Source organism: Chlorocebus sabaeus, chromosome 26 (genome assembly GCF_047675955.1).
Source record: "Chlorocebus sabaeus isolate Y175 chromosome 26, mChlSab1.0.hap1, whole genome shotgun sequence".
Classification (NCBI taxonomy): Eukaryota; Metazoa; Chordata; class Mammalia; order Primates; family Cercopithecidae; genus Chlorocebus; species Chlorocebus sabaeus.
In genome coordinates, this window is record NC_132929.1 from 39,684,793 (window position 1) to 39,701,543 (window position 16,751).

General features: G+C 48.1%; 1 protein-coding gene across 3 annotated transcripts in view; it reads left to right on the top strand.

Annotated features, from left to right (window-relative positions):
* The window catches only part of SNX1 (sorting nexin 1), a 46,573-nt gene extending 31,140 nt beyond the window's left edge, over positions 1-15,433 (top strand). The window contains exons 9-16 of one of the 3 annotated variants that reach the window (XM_008016315.3): positions 606-719; positions 913-1,006; positions 2,369-2,574; positions 5,631-5,774; positions 7,608-7,688; positions 8,142-8,213; positions 9,325-9,380; positions 14,457-15,433. In XM_008016315.3, the coding sequence (XP_008014506.3) occupies positions 606-719; positions 913-1,006; positions 2,369-2,574; positions 5,631-5,774; positions 7,608-7,688; positions 8,142-8,213; positions 9,325-9,380; positions 14,457-14,478 (789 nt within the window). In that variant the 3' untranslated portion in view covers positions 14,479-15,433. Of the gene's footprint in view, positions 1-605; positions 720-912; positions 1,007-2,368; positions 2,575-5,630; positions 5,775-7,607; positions 7,689-8,141; positions 8,214-8,850; positions 9,290-9,324; positions 9,569-14,456 lie in introns of those variants that run through there. The other 2 variants (XM_008016314.3, XM_008016316.3) reach the window with 2 other exon arrangements.
* Positions 15,434-16,751: the final 1,318 nt, after the last annotated feature.

Sequence of the window (16,751 nt, forward strand, 5' to 3'; positions counted from 1 at the left end):
GTATGCTGTATATGCTATAGATTTTTCAGCATCCTTTCCATGCCCTAGGAGAGTACTGGGGAGACTGAACAGCAATCAGATTGTTTCTAAATATTTGGCATGCTTGGCTACTAGGTCATCCCTGAAAGTAGCCTTGATCTGAATCAATAATTCTCTTGTCCTTGGATATTTGTTCACTGAAGAAAATTCGAGGACAGCAAGATTTTAGTGTCTTAAGACTTTTAAGTCCAGTTGTGTACCAAGTATGCTAATCCAAGGGAACCTTTGACTTTTAGCAAGAGTATGCTTGATACTGAGGCAGTTCATGCCTGGGTAGGCAGACAATCTCAATTTGAGGTCACCTGACTGCGTAACACCCCAGTCTACTTTTTTTCTGTATAAAATATCAAAAGCTGAAAATATTGGCTGATTCTTTTTAACGTGGTTCTTTGATTTTTCTTTACGGACGTGTTGTGGATTCCTCAGACTGCCTTTGAAAAAACAATTTACAGTTCACATAATTTGTCTGGCAAGTTTTGGGCTTGCCATCTGATGGATACTAATTCTTCTGAACCTAAAATAGGGGCAGCAGATAACTTGCCAATCCTGCCTTCTTGGTCTTGTAGCTGCCACGTGCCGTGGGTACCCAGACATTGAGTGGTGCTGGTCTCCTCAAGATGTTCAACAAAGCCACAGATGCCGTCAGCAAAATGACCATCAAGATGAATGAATCAGACATTGTGAGTAGCCTTGTGCCTCTTACCTTCACCTACACCTCAGGCTTATAGGTCAGAACCCCTAAGGAGCCCTGAGATTTCTGAGATTAGAAAGTTTTTTATAATTTAGTCCCTTTTTGAAAAACAACTGCTAAAGAAAGACTACACTGCACCTATAGAAGTAATCTCATTAAAGCTCTGGGCTTTTGTGTTTCAGTGGTTTGAAGAGAAGCTCCAGGAGGTAGAGTGTGAGGAGCAGCGCTTACGGAAACTGCATGCTGTTGTAGAAACTCTAGTCAACCATAGGAAAGGTAACAAGCTCTGAAATGCACTTGGAGCTAGGGGAAATTGTTGTCTCTAGTGAACTGGAGATGGGAGGGCATGCTGTTCCAGTCCTCTCAGCCATCCAAGTTGAAATTCTCAGCCCACCAGGTCCTTGATGTTCTGATAAAAAAAAGGGATGTCCTGCATCTCCTGGCAGAAAACATGGTTCAACCACTGTGGGCATTGTACTTTCTACCTGGGAGGGGTGCAGGGAAGCCGTCCCAGATACAGCACGACCTGGGATGCCGGCTTCTGTTGATTTTGAGTTGATGGCTTATATCCAAAATGATGTCATACATGCTTTAGCTACGTGGTCAAACCAGCAATGCGTAAATGCAAGGAAACCACCTGTCTCCTAATCCTTCTGCGTCTTTCTTTAGTGAAATTTGCTTATGAGCTAGTGAAATTTTCCCAGTTTGAATCTTTTCCCTCTCTGCCTTAAACATGCTGCTAATTAGAAATCTAAACAGATAGAAGATCCATAGCATAAGGCCAGTGTAAGTAAGGGTTGGCAAACTATAATCTGGCCCATGGGCCAAATCTGACCCTTGTTCCTATTGCCATGAGCTACAAATTTAGGTTTTTACTTTTTTAAAGGAATGAATGGGAGGAGAAAAGAATCTCTAGCAGATTATGTGTAGCCTGAAAACCCTAAAAAAATTATCGGCTGGGCATGGTGGCTCACACCTGTAATCCCAGCACTTTGGGAGGCCAAGGCGGGTGGATCACGAGGTCAGGAGTTCAAGACCAGCCTGGTCAAGATGGTGAAACCCTGTCTCTACTAAAAATACAAAAACTTAGCCAGGTGTGGTGGTAGGCATCTGTAATCCTATCTACTTGGGAGGCTGAGGCAGAGAATTGCTTGAACCTGGGAGGCGGAGGTTGCAGGGAGCTGACATTGTGCCACTGCGCTCCTTTACAAATATTTTGCCCTACTCTAGAACATTCAAGACTATATGGTGTGCACATATATTCACTCTTCTCTCTTGTACAGAGAGGCTACCACTCATGAGCTTTAACAAAAATATAAGAATAGTTTATTTGGCCTGTTTGTTATTTAATAAGTGGGCTTTGGTTCTTCAGGGATATTGGAGCTGCTTCCTTCAGGTAGGCCTAACCCAGTGAAACTCAGGACAAGCTGGTGCCTCTCCCTCCTGCTTCTGTGACCAGGCCACATTCTCTTTACTCTCTGAATACAGTTAACCGTGGTGTAAGTGACTGGGTTGCGGAACCCTCGTTTCCCAGATACGCAGTGGGTGGCATTGCTAAGACATGCCATGCGGTGTCAGCTGTTTGTCCCTTTTCCTTGTGAGATCAGAGAGGCCTCTGCTGTCTTTTCCTCCTTCCAGAGCTAGCGCTGAACACAGCCCAGTTTGCAAAGAGTCTAGCCATGCTTGGGAGCTCTGAGGACAACACGGCATTGTCACGGGCACTCTCCCAGCTGGCTGAGGTGGAAGAAAAAATTGAGCAGCTCCACCAGGAACAGGCCAACAATGACTTCTTCCTCCTTGCTGAGCTCCTGAGTGACTACATTCGCCTCCTGGCCATAGTCCGGGTAAGCTTCTGTTTCCTCTTCTCCTTCCCTTGATTTGATTTGTTTTTCTTTTGCTGGTCCTCTTCCCAAGACAGTTTCATCCCATTATAGCTTGTAAATAGGTGTCACTTTTTCTACTTTTAAGAGGAAAGGTATCCTATAAACAAAGCAATCTGTTCACCTGTTAGCTAGTTATCACTGACTCATTTTGAGCCCCACAACCAAGATTCCTAGATGGCATTTGGAGAAAAGATCACTCTTGGATCTCCAAATAGGTTGCCCTTCATTGTTGAGGCTGGACGGTGTCCTCTGTGGTCCTTTCTTTTCTTTTATTTTCTTTTGAGATGGAGTCTCGCTGTGTCTCCCAGACTGGAGTGCAGTGGCGCGATCTCGGCTCACTGCAAGCGCCGCCTCCCAGGTTCACACCATTCTCCTGCCTCAGCCTCCCGAGTAGCTGGGACTACAGGCGCCCGCCACCACGCCTGGCTAATTTTTTGTATTTTTAGTAGATATGGGATTTCATGGTGTTAGCCAGGATGGTCTCGATCTCCTGACCTCGTGATCCGCCCGCCTTGGCCTCCCAAAGTGCTGGGATTACAGGCGTGAGCCACTGCGCCCGGCCTGTGGTCCTTTCTTGCAGGAATGTTGCTTACAGACCTGATCTCTTGGCCCCCTGGAGCAGTGACTTCCTCAGTCCTTTATCTTTGCCTCCTTAACAGTAACTGGTGGCTTTGGTGGCTTCCACTTGTCCTTCCAGTCAGGTAACTACATGGAACTGGCTTGGCATTGCATGGAGGAGTGTGGCCAGGGGACTGAGAGAGCTCATCACCAGAGCCTTCCTGTGCTGTGCCACCCCCACTGATAACATTCCAGCCTGCCCCTCATCAAGCACCTCACTCTCTCCTGGTGATCTAGCAGTGTGGTTTCCCCATGAGCACTCCCAGGGGTTTAGGTTAAGGAATTGTGACAGTGGTATTAGCTCTCGCATGGCCTCCCTAAGACAGAGGAAAGAACCAAGAGGAAGCTTGGTGCCTACACTCTAAGGGCTTAAGTCTGTCCCTGATTCGGCTTGGGATCAGGATGTGTTGAGCCTCAGAGTTAGAACAGTGCCACCCCTCGGTCCCCATCCCCAACATATCTCCCATTAGGGAGCTTGTGCGTTGTGTCAGGAGCTGAGCTGCTCCCAGGCTATCGCTTCCTCCGTGGTGGAGTTGCCTCATAGAGCCTGGGAGGTTACTCATTGTCCTCTCCCATTACTATTTGGTTTGCTGCTAACTCCAGAGTGATAAGAGGTTTTAAAAATAACCTGCTATGTAATTCTTAGAACTGGTCAGGCTACTTAGACTGGAGAGCAAGCCGCAGGAAGGGCACTCTCTGGGGGAAGCTTTCTATGAGGAGCGTTGTTTGGGATCTCTGGGGAGCACAGTTCTTGGATATGGCCCCCAGGCAGAGTGAGCTTGTACCACAGGGATGAGGGCCTTGCCTAGATCTCCATGGGCTGGGGCTGGGGAAGGATGCCTCACGGCACAGAACTGCGAATGGTCTTTTCTCAGAGACCCTCCATCTGCCTGCCTCATGCTTATGAGCCTGGTGGTGGGATTGGAGAGAAGAACAAAGGTTTCTTTTCTGCTCTTCTCTGAGCATGGAGCCGGACCACTGTTAGGCCAGTGGGTTGGGCTTGAATCTGACTCGGATATGAGGTCACCCTTTACCTCATCTTTTGACATTGAGGTGTTAAGATGCTGCAGGGGAACAGCAGTGACAATACTGGGGCAGGTGAATTTGGTGGCATTGCATTCCCTAAGGTTCAAGTTTTGGCATAAACCTATGCTAAGGAGGCATAGACAATATTCAGGGAAGGCCAGGCATGGTGGCTCACGCCTGTAATCCCAGCACTTTGGGAGGCTGAGGCAGGTGGATCACCTGAGGTCAGGAGTTTGAGACCAGCCTGGCCAATGTGGCGAAACCTCATCTCTACTAAAAATACAAAAATTATCTGGGCATGGTGGCGGGCGCCTGTAGTCCCAGCTACTCAGGAGACTGAGGCAGGAGAATCGCTTGAACCCAAGAGGTGGAGGTTGCGGTGAGCCGAGATCGCTCCATTGCACTACAGCCTGGGTGACAAGAGTGAAACTCCATCTAAAAAAAAGAAAATATTCAGGGAACTTTTGCAGGACAGCGAGGGAGCCGATGGAACCTGGCTGGGTGGCTGGCCCCAGGCACACATCGTTGATCCAGGCTGCTGCTTGTGGCCTATTAAGCAAGTCCGGGCAGGTGTGGGTTAGTCAGGCCAGCAGCTTCCTTCCCTGGAAATGTTGATTGTGGTCAAGAAACTGGAAACAAGGAAAACTAGCAAATAGATTTTCGGGAGCTTCTTGGAGGCCTTGGTAGCCTACAGCAGGTGACTGTGTGGTTGGGAAAAAGCAGTGTGGCCCTATGGTGGTTTTAGGTGTTGATTTAAAGATTTGTTAAGCTAACCTTGTAGATTATTTGGGTGTCAGTTTAAAGGTTGGGTCCTTAGGGTGGACTTCCCTGACATATTTCCCAGGCTAAGCTAGGCCCCTGGTTTCATGTTATAGTACCCTGCTGCATTCCCAGTAGTCTGCATACTTGTAAGCATCTATTTTAATTGCGAATGTAATGTTGGCCTTTTCCATTAGATGACAAATTCCATGAAAACGGGACCATGAGTTTCATCCACTGTATTCTTAGTTCCTGGCACATGGCAGGCACTCAGGGAAAGTATGTAGCCTTATGAACTGACTGATCTGAGGGAGGTACTTTTGTAAGCCATAGTATTGGTCACTGGCATGAGGCCACCTACTGGCTCCCTGCCATCCAGCCCTGGGAGTAGCATGAAGCAGCATGGCACTGGCCTCCTGGAAGCTTGGAGAGAAGTATTACCCAAGCTTTGCTCCTGGACATTAAACTTCCCAGCTGGGCACTAACATGCGGCTGCAGAACCTGCCCTTGCTCAGTCTGTCCCTGGCGCAGCTGCTGGGAGAGCCTGCCCCGAAGAAGAGCCAGCAGAGCTCTTGAAGAGCTGGTTGTGGTCCTCCTCAACCCCACCCCCACAGGCTGCCTTCGACCAGCGCATGAAGACATGGCAGCGCTGGCAGGATGCCCAAGCCACACTGCAGAAGAAGCGGGAGGCCGAGGCTCGGCTGCTGTGGGCCAACAAGCCTGATAAGCTGCAGCAGGCCAAGGACGAGATCCTTGAGGTGAGTTCCCTGAGGCAGCCCAGCCAGGGGTGTTCTGCTGGTTCCAAATGAACCCAGGTCCCATCCCACCCAGAGGCTTAGAACCCCACAGCGGGCAAGAGCGCTGATGGAGTCTAAAGGGCCGTGGCTGCTGAGGAAGCCTCTGAGAATGACTCCAGGCCTTCCTGAGGCCTAGTTCCCCTGTTCTCTTCCTACTCTACCCAGACTTGTCAAATCAGAATCTCTGGCCCGGCACGGTGGCTCACGCCTGTAATCCTAGCACTTTGGGAGGCCAAGGTGGGCAGATCACTTGAGGTCAGAGTTTTTTTTTTTTTTTTGAGGAGTCTCGCTCTGTCGTCCAGGTTGGAGTGCAGTGGTGTGATCTCGGCTCACTGCAAGCTCCACCTCCCGGGTTCACACCATTCTCCTCCCTCAGCCTTCCTAGTAGCTGGGATTACAGGCGCCCGCCACCACGCTTGGCTAATTTTTTATATTTTTAGTAGAGATGGGGTTTCACCATGTTAGCCAGGATAGTCTCAATCTCCTGACCTCGTGATCTGCCCGCCTTGGCCTTCCAAAGTGCTGGGATTACAGGCGTGAGCCACCACGCCTGGCTTTTTTTTTCTTTTTCTTTTTTCTTTTTTAGATGGAGTCTCGCTCTGTCCCCCAGGCTGGAGTACAGTGGCATGATCTCAGCTCACTGCAAGCTCTGCCTCCTGGGTTGATGCCATTCTCCTGCCTCAGCCTCCCAAGTAGCTGGGACTACAGGCTCCTGCCACCTTGCCTGGCTAATTTTTTGTATTTTTAGTAGAGATGGGATTTCACCGTGTTAGTAGCCAAGATGTTCTCCATCTCTTGACCTCGTGATCCACCTGCCTCAGGCTCCCAAAGTGCTGGGATTATAGGTATGAGCCACCGCGCCCGGCCGAGGTCAGGAGTTCTAGACCAGCCTGACTAACATGGTGAAACCCTGTCTCTGCTAGAAACACAAAAATTAGCTGAGGCCGGGCGCGGTGGCTCACACCTGTAATCCCAGCACTTTGGGAGGCCAAGGCGGGCGCATCACGAGGTCAAGAGATTGAGACCATCTTGGCTAACATGGTAAAACCCTGTCTCTACTAAAAAAAATACAAAAATTAGCTGGGCGTGGTAGCACCCGCCTGTAGTCCCAGATACTCGGGAGGGTGAGGCAGGAGAATCGCTTGAACCTGGGAGGCAGAGGTTGCAGTGAGCTGAGATCACACCACTGCACTCCAGTCTGGCGACAGAGCAAGACTCTGTCTCAAAAAAAATTAGCCAGGTGTGGTGGCACACGTCTGTAGTCCTAGCTACTCAGGAGGCTGAGGCACGAGAATCACTTGAACCCGAGAGGCAGAGGTTGCAGTGAGCCGAGATCATGCCACTACACTCCAGCCTGGATGACAGAGCGAGACTCCATCTCAAAAAAAAAAAAAGAATCTTGGCAGGAGGGGTCCTGGCTGGGTCTTTGAAAACCTACGTAGCTGGTTCAGATATGCCTTCTCGTGAGAACTAAATTAAGTTTTCCAGGCCTTCCAACCCTGCTGGTGAGTACATAAACTGGAGGCTGCTGGAGTATCAGAGCCTTCTTGAAGGACCACACTTGGTCCCAAATGCCTGAAATACAGGCATCTCTTTTCCAGTCAGCCCCTAAAGGCGCCTTCTGCTGGACTCTGACTTACATGCGAAATCCTCTGTGACACCTCATCTTACCCACAGGGACAGACAGACATGATGATCAATTGAGGCCTCATATGTAAAATTGATGTCCAAATGTGAAGGCTTAGTAATGATGCCATAATATGAGGTGATCCTTTCTTTCCTCTTTCTTCCCAGTGGGAGTCTCGGGTGACTCAATATGAAAGGGACTTCGAGAGGATTTCAACAGTGGTCCGAAAAGAAGTGATGCGGTTTGAGGTGAGATAGAAGATCCTACTTCTCACTTAGCATGCAGTGCATGTTTTAGAATGCCCTTGGTGTTGTCCAACTCTATTGGGTAAAGAGATGGAGGTACCAGTGACTTGGCAGTTCTGGTGAGCAGGCGTGGTCTTCTTTGGGGAGTGTGTGTTTGTTCCTAGGCACAGTGGCAGTCTTACACTTGTGGCTGGACCAGAGCAATTAAACACAAAGCTTGCAGCTGCCACATAACCTCGGCCCCCAGTCCTTTCTTCTCCACTCTCCTCCATCTCCTGCCCTCCCACAAAGCCTTTCAAGGCCTTGGCAGACCCTCTTTGGCTGGAAATTACAGCTATTCCACCTGCTGCCTCTACTTTCTGAGACTGTGTTTGGCCTTGGTCAGCAATAAACACCACTATCCCATCGAAAGGGAAAGCGAAAACTGGATGGTCAGTGTAGAATCTTGTCTCCTAGAAAGAGAAATCCAAGGACTTCAAGAACCACGTGATCAAGTACCTTGAGACACTCCTTTACTCACAGCAGCAGGTATGTAAGTTGTGTGTGACCTTCGTCCTCTACTGCCCGCTCCGAAGGCCAGCTGCCTCCTTGGGGCTTCTATGACAAGATGTGCAGGCCCTGCTTCTGAGGGGCTGTGCCCTCCTATAGTCGATCATTGAAAATAGGCCCTGTTGCTCTGACATGGAGCATCCAACAGGGTCTTTTACTAAGCAGGAGGGCCAGGCTCTGCTGCCCTCATTCTGAGGTGAGTTAGTTTTTGAGGACAAACCCCATCTCCCTGTAACTGCTTACCCTTTGAGGAGCCACCCCATGGTACCACCTGGCCTTCCTGAGACTGAGGCCTCATCAGTATGTGAAACAGTGGCCCCACTGTGAGGAGCTAACTGAGCCAGGCAAAGCTGTGGCCACCACAGGGGTGCTGCCTCTCGGGTGGAGCCAAGACTGTCTTCAGAGACCGGCATTGCACTTGGGGCCCAGGAACTGCTGCCTTCCCTGTCGAGAGGGAGGTGTGAGGGTCGTGTGGCCTGTGCAGCTGCTCGGAGCCTGCCTTTGTGGGGCAGAGGCGCTTGGGGAGCGCCAGGGTACTGTGCTTGATTCCTCCCAGGCTGGCTTAGGCTCTGCCACTAGGTGGGGGCACTTGCTTACTGTCCCCACTTCTTTGCAGCTGGCAAAGTACTGGGAAGCCTTCCTTCCTGAGGCAAAGGCCATCTCCTAATGGACCAAGGACCCCAGAGCCCACCTGTGTGACGCTGCCTTTTTATACACTGTCCTCCTCCACCTTGATGGACCCCCGGTGATGCATCCTGCCTAGGCTGGACTTAACCCCTTCCTCCCTGTCCCCACAACCAACTGTCCCCAGTTACTCTAACCGTTATTTCATTTAGCTTCCATATATATTTTCTTACCTAAGAGAATAGTTTCCTGCTTTAAGCAAAAGACCTACAATAGGTGGTGGAATTATGGGATGGGGTGGAGTATTGATATAAATATATAAATACAAATGTATATTTTTCAGGATGTGGTGTAGGAACTGGGAATAACGTTTTCTGTTACTCCTGATGGTGCCATGAAAAGGTTATGTAATAAAATATTTTAAAATCAGGTCACATGACTCAGAATGTTGGTGGTTTTTGCTTAGGCTGGGGAGCAGTTGGGAATCAGGTCTGGAATACTCCTAACGAAGAAGTTGCCCAGGTATAGTAAGTTTTTCTCTACCGTTCATGAGTTTTTTGCTGCTGCTTCCCTCTGGAAATGGGGTTTCTTTCTCTCTGCCTACCTCAGCTGCCTGTTCTGAGGGTCTCAATCTGTTTCGTATTCCCACTTCTTTAGGGAAGGAGTTTTAAAAACATCTCTTAAAATAAGAGGAGCAAAATCTATTAAAACCTATTCTCCTGCAAAGGAGGCAGAGACTTTCTCACTCTTTTTTTTTTTTTGTATCCCCATCATTAAGCAAGAGCCTTTCTCTTTTATTCTTCCTGTTTCCCTAAGCTGCTCAGGGTTCTCTGAGTCTTGCCCTCCAATGGCAAGTCTTATTTATAACTAAACCTATTTTTGTCACCCATCAGAACACATCCTCAGTAGACTGTGTGAAGGTCTGATAAGGACTCGATGCTTTATCTCTATAGACATGAAAGCCATGCCCTCTGCCTCTAGATAGGGTGATCCAAGAGCTCCTGAACCTTAGGAGGTTCAAAGAAGCTCTACTGTCTGTGCCCAGGAGGTAGCCTGCCAGCAGGAGCCCCCAGGAGTTGCACGCACAGCCAAAGGGTGTTCACACAGATCTCTGCCGGTCTAGCCAGGGGAGGCCATAGTCTCAGGTCAGTCAAGGCTGGGCTTCCCCCTTAGCTGTGTCCACAGCTGCTCAAGCTGTACTGGTCAGAGTGGGCTTTGAAGCTCCTTTGTTAGCTCGAGCTGCTGACTGCCGCTGTGGGAGCCTTGCGACCTCCAGCTCCTCCAACCCAAAGACACTCCTGCCACTGGGGCCCCAGGTCCTGCTCTATCAGTTCTCTTTGGTGGGGGGCTAGGGTTTGGGTTGAGGCAACCTGAGGCAAGACAAGGCAGTAAACATTCTGATTCCCTGTACACTGACACAGCAGCAGGGGAAGAGCCAGTGCTGCAAGTATTTTTTTTTAACAGGTGAATTTTTTGGAAACAGTCACTCTCCCTACCCCTCAGTATCCTTATCATCAACTTTGGTTTTATCCTTCCAGTCTTTATTATATGCTTGCTTTTACATAGTTGTAATAATATACACATAAAATATTTTGTATCCTGCTTTTATCATTCAACATTGTACATGTTATAAGCATTTTTCTATATTGTTATATATCTTCACAAAGTTGATTTGTAAAGCTGTGTAATTTGAAGGCCTCCATAGGGTGACTGTACCATAATTTTGATTGATCCCTTGTTGTTGGATTCTTGGTCGGGGGTTATTTGTTTTGTTTTGTTGGTAACCTAGATTTACAGAAAAGTCGCAGGAATATCACAAAGAACTCCTATATATCTTTTATCCAGATTTACTGAGTGTTTACATTTTATCCCATTTGCCTTATCTACTTCATGTTGTATTTTCTTAATCATTTGAGAGTAGTTTGCACAGATGCCCCATTATGCCCAAAGCGGTATGCATTTCCGTAACAACAGGACATTCTCTTCTAAGAGAAGAAGAGAATTGTTTTAAGTATTATTCAGTATTTTTTTAAGTATTATTGTAAAAATCAGGAAGTTTAACAGTGATTTAATACTGTTATTAACCCATGATTCATATTTAAATTTTGTCAGTTATCCCAATAATGTCTTTTGTCGCCATTCGTGCAGGATCATGTGTTACATTTGTAAACGTGTATCTTAATACTGCAGATTCCTCAGCCTTCTTTTGTCTTTCAGTACCATGACATTTTTGAAGAATACAGACTATTTTGTTGAATGTGCCTCAGTTTGGATTTGTGTGATGGTTCTGCATGGCTAGGTGAGGGTTTTGCATTCTGGGCAGGAACATCACAGAAGCAATGTGTCCTCAGTGCATCATGATCAGCATATAATGTCAGCTGGTCCCATTGATGTTGTTAACTCTGTTCCCCGGTTAGGTTGGTGTCTGCCAGATTGCATTTATAAATTTACGATTTCCCCTTTGTAATTTACAAGTAATTTGTGGGGAGATACTTTGAGACTATTTAAGTATTTTGTTCCTCATTCATGAGTTATATAGTATCAGTTGATTAGTCTTGTCCAAGTTATTACTGTCATGATTGACCAACATGATTTCCTAACTCCGTAATGCCTTGTACATTTATTGGTTGGCATTCTACTATAAAGAAAAACATCCTTTCTCACCATTTGTTTTTTCACTTGTTTATCAAGATGGATGCAGGGATTCCTATTTTACTCAGAGTTGCAAGCCGTTGCTTTGATTTTATCTTGATTCTCAAATTGTCCCAGATTTATAGCAGCCTCTTGTGTGTTTTTAGCTTGCCCCCCATCATGTTTTGAGTACTTTCTTACCTTCTGGCATAACAAGATGTTCCAGGCTAATCTTGAATGTTCCCTGCCCCAGCCCTGGAATCAGCCATTTCTCCAGGGAGTCTTGGTTCCTTATAATGGAGAATGGTATTTATTTATTTTTATTTGATTTGATTATTATTACTATTTTTGAGACAGAGTCTCGCTCTTGTCACCCAGGCTGGATTGCAATGGCACAATCTCAGCTCACTGCAACCTCCACCTACCGGGTTCAAGCAGTTCTCCTCCCTCAGCCTTCCAAGTAGCTGGGATTACAGGTGCCTGCCCCCGCACCTGGCTAATTTTTGCATTTTTGGTAGAAACGGGGTTTTACCATGTTGGCGAGGCAGGTCTTGAACTCCTGACCTCAGGTGATCTGCCCACCTCAGCCTCCCAAAGTGCTGGGATTACAGGTGTGAGCCACCGTACCTGGCCAGAGAATATTATTTAGAAACCAAGATCTGGGTGCCAAATGTGCTTTTTGTTACTGGGATGTCATTGCCTCTAGGCTCTCACCATACAGTGCAAAGATATATATATAGAGATAGATAGATTTATAGAAACAAGATAGGGTAGAGATACCTGACATAAATAGATATTAAAAATCATGAATTCACACTGATGCTTTGAGTGCGGACCTGTAGGTTTATTACAGTCTGCCCCCTTTTCCATGTTGTTAACTCTTTCCCCCAGAGAGACAAAGATTTCGGGTTGCTTTGTTAAGTTCCATCTGATGATCATTCTGACTTAAGTCTTATTTTTTTTCTTATTTCCTTGGAATGATGTCTCCTCTGGTTTCAGAACTTCCTCGTCTGCTTCCTGTATCTTGAGGCTGGTGGGGCCAGTTGTCTTTAGGGCTTGTGCATTTTTGTAAAGAGCTTGCACGTGTGGAAATCCAGTAGGCCAGTAGTGGGTTAGGGGTACTGAGCCAGAAGCCTCTACAAGGAATAATAGGCGCACAAAGGAAGAAGGCGGTATTCCAGCTGGGGACCCAGCGGGGAGAACTTTGTGGAGAACCTGATGCTTGAACTGAGTCTAAAAGGTGTAAAAGTGTTTGTTGTTTCTACCTTGCTGTCTGTCTGGCAGTGTGAGGTAGGCGCCTCTAGGGAAATATGGTTTGGTGTGGGTGAAGTCAGTGAGGCCCATGGAGAAAAATGAGCAGGAGCCACATCACAGGGGTGCCTGATAGGACCAGGGCGGCACTTTCCACATTACCATTGTCGCTTTGTGATCTGGACACACCAGAAGGCGGGAGACTGGAGGCAGGAAGAGCAGGCAGGCTCATCCCTACCCTCAGGAGAGCTGAGAAGGGCAGGTACGGTGGGGCCAGAGCTCAGGACCTGAGTTTCGGAACCACTGAGATCCGGTCCCTGATTTGCTGAGAGGCCTGAGGGGAGAGGGAGGTAGCTAGCATGCCCCGCAGCCTTCTGGCTCAGACACTGGGTAGACAGTGAAGCCCTTTGTAACACATGAGGCAATAGGTTTGGGGCAGATGGGAGGGGAAGCAGTGGTGGGGGCAATGAGTGCTGAAGGTGTTTAAGAAGCGGCTCTGGGCCAGGCACAGTGGCTTACGCCGGTATTCCTAGCATTTTGGGAGGACAAGGTGGGAGGATCACTTGAGCCCAAGAATTTGAGACCAGCCTGGGGAATATAGTGAGACCCTGTCTACAACTAGCTGGGTGTGTGGTGGTGCATGCCTGTAGCCCTAGCTACGCAGGAACATTGCCTGAGCCCAGGAGGTTGAGGCTGCAGTGAGCTATGATTGTGCAACTGCACTCCAGCCTAGGTGACAGAGCAAGATCTTGTCACCAAAAAAAAAAAAAAAAAAACAGCTCTGGACTGGAAGGGAGGCCAGTTGCTTTAAGTAGGGGAGACAGAGTAAAAGGAGGCTTTGATTTATTTAAAGGTGGGGCAAACTTAAGCATGTTAATAAAATTCAGAGAAGAGAAAGAGAATGACTATCAGAGCCATGTTTGGAAGAAAATGCAGTCCAGAGCACAGGAAGGGGACCTGTGTTCAGAGGGGGCCTCACTGCTGAGGCCACAGGAAAGAATCTGTAGGTGGAGGGGAGGCCGAAGAGGGGAAGTTTCATGCCTGATAATTAAAATTTTCTGAGATAGGAATGTCGTATTTACCTATTTAAGCCAAGTGGTTTAGATAAAAGGTATGGAGACAAGTCGACATTTCCCTGCTTTCCCCTTGGCTAGTTCAGCATTTGGGCTCCAGAGTGCTGAAGATGAGGACTGGACATCGAGCTGGTGTGATCCCAGTATTCGGTGTCAGTACTCAGTGACAGAATAAATGAGAGAAATGGGAATAAGACAGAATTGTCGCTTATACAAAAATGCTAGCAACTGTTAGCTCTTCCCAGAAGATTTTCATTCTGAATGCTCCTGGAGCTGGGAACCCTAAAATAAAAAAGTCTTTGAAGCAACCCAAGTTTTAAAAAAGGAGAGGAACTCATGGAAATCTCAGGATGGGGCCAAGATGTGGCTGGAGAGTGCGTGCTGCTGGAGGGCGTGTCCTTTGCCGAGCACACTCAGGGCCCACGGGAAGCCCATAGACTTCAGGGACATGAAGGTCCAAGGTGGTGGGATTTTCCCCAGCAGTACTTGGCAGCCTAGGGGGAAGGGGAGGGCGGGAGAAGATGATGGGGATCCCCGGCTCCAAGCATAGGAGGACACATCTGTGCTACAGCGTGCACATGCCTGGATATACACTCTGTCTTTGGAGACACTGGCTAAGATTCTCTGCTCTGTGTTTGGACAGGGTCATGCCTGATCTGAGATAAATGGACAAGAACAACTGAAGCCTGTCTTCTGGTGCACGTGTCACCTGCCGATACGGCATCTTGTGATAAAATTGGGTGATGTACAGTCTCCACCAAATGGTAAACTCTGGGGTCTTATGCATTTACAACTCCATGGCCCCGGCAAAGGTTCAGGCTCAAAACAGGTATCAAATAGATAACTGTCAAATGATGGTTCCCTAGTCACAGGCTCTGCCACCTGGCATTCATACTGTCTGTGAGAAGACCCAGCTCACCCTTCCCTCTTTATCTCCCAGTCCTTCCCAACAGTGCCGACACCTCATGGAAACTGATTGCAAATGTGCTACTTCTCACTTCTGTGTGGCCCGAGGAGGCTGGGTTAATGCTGGACTTGGTACCTTAAGCACCCTTTCTCCCTTCCCCATCTTCAGTCTCAGAATTGCACCTGTCTGAAGCAGGCATTTTCCAATGCCCTAGATGAGAGTATAAGTGTAAGGAGATGGGGCGCATTTGCCTGTGTGTCAGAACATTCACTGAGGATCCTCATAGGCGCTTCTAGAAACCAAATCCTTGAAGATGACTAACCAGAAATGCCCATTATAGCACTGTTTACAGTTGCAAAAACCGAAGCCAATTAAAATGTCCATCAGGAGGGGATTAAATGAATTATGGTACAGTTACACCGCTGAATATTTTACAGCCATTGAAGATGATATATAGCTCTATTCCTCTATTCGTTGACAAGGAAAACTCATTTTTGAGTGAAAAAAGCAGGTTATAGAATTGCATGATATTCACATTTATATAAAACTTTATGGGAAGGATGTTGATTGAATTGTTAATAAATATGGTCACCTCTAGAGATGGAAGTTTGCATTACCTTTAATTTTTAATACCATTTTGTATTGCTTAAAATTTCTATGTATTATCGTTAAAATGAGAAAAATCAAATAAAGCTATTTTCATTATGGGAAAACAATCCAGTGCATCCTTTGAGGCCCGCGTGACATACCTCTTCTTCGGGCAGCTTCCCCTGACCTGCCCCTCTGCCCTACCCTGACTGGCGGTGGGCCCCGTGTCCGTTGTCCTCTTCAGCCTCTGGTTTTCCTCTCCTGTGTGGTGTCAGCTCTGAGGTGGTCGGTCTCTGCAGCCTCCTGAGCCCGGACTCCCTGGGGTCCTGGACTGCACTGTCTCTGCCCATCCCGGTGTCCTCCTCCACCTGTAGAGGAGCCTCTGGGGCAATGGCGGCTCCTCAGCTCAAGATCATTGCCGTAGAAGCCTGTGGGCCAATGAGGCCAGATCTGGGAATTTTTCAAGAGATCCGGAAATCTGGCCTAATTTGAGGTTTAATAGGCCTCACCATGGTTAGTAAGACTGGTGCTCAGTGCCCTGGGGAAGCCTGCAGGCCCCACAAGGCTTGCCCCAGACAGGCCTTTCACTCCTTTGGCCCTTGTCTGTTGTGGAAATGCTCCTCTGGCTCTGATGACTAGATCTCGGGTTTTCACCCACCCAAGGCTGCTCAGAGGAAGCCAGCTGCTCGCCCTCCACAGGATGCTCTTTGTCTGGGTCCAGAAAAGAAACAGAAAAACCCTGTCCAATCTGAGACAGAACCTTTCCATAAAGAGATCTGACTGTTTCCAAATGACTGCCCCCTCAGGGCTTCAGAGCTCGCTGCTTCCTCTTCCATTATGAGCGGCAGTGGCAATGGCCACAAGGGCCCAACCCGCAGGTTTCCCCTTAGGGGAGCACCGGCAGCCTCTCAAGAAAAATAGACGAGGCTCCTGCGGCCAGAAGCATGTTCCGGAGCGGGGGACAGACTGCCCATGACCGCCCCTTCCCACTCTCGGGCCTAATTATTAACTATAGTAAGAACTGCCTCTGGGTCCTGAGATAGCTCAAATCCAGTGCTGTCACCCTGCAGGGTATACTCATGACCCACACTAAGGACAGGTTCAGGGAGCTGAAGCAGCTGGCCCAGGTCACACCCCGGAGCTAAGATGAACTCAAGCTCTTCTCATGGCCTCTCTGCCACACCCTATCCCACACAGTCTAGGTATCTAGATGGGGACAGACAAGAGTCTCACTCTGTCTCCCAGGCTGGAGTGCAGTGGCGCATCTCAGCTAACTGCGAGCTCCGCCTCCCAGGTTTACGCCATTCTCCTGCCTCAGCCTCCCGAGTAGCTGGGACTACAGGCACCCGCCACCACACCCAGCTAATTTTTTATATTTTTAGTAGAGACAGGGTTTCACTGTGTTAGCCAGGATAGTCTCAATCTCCTGACCTCATGCTCATG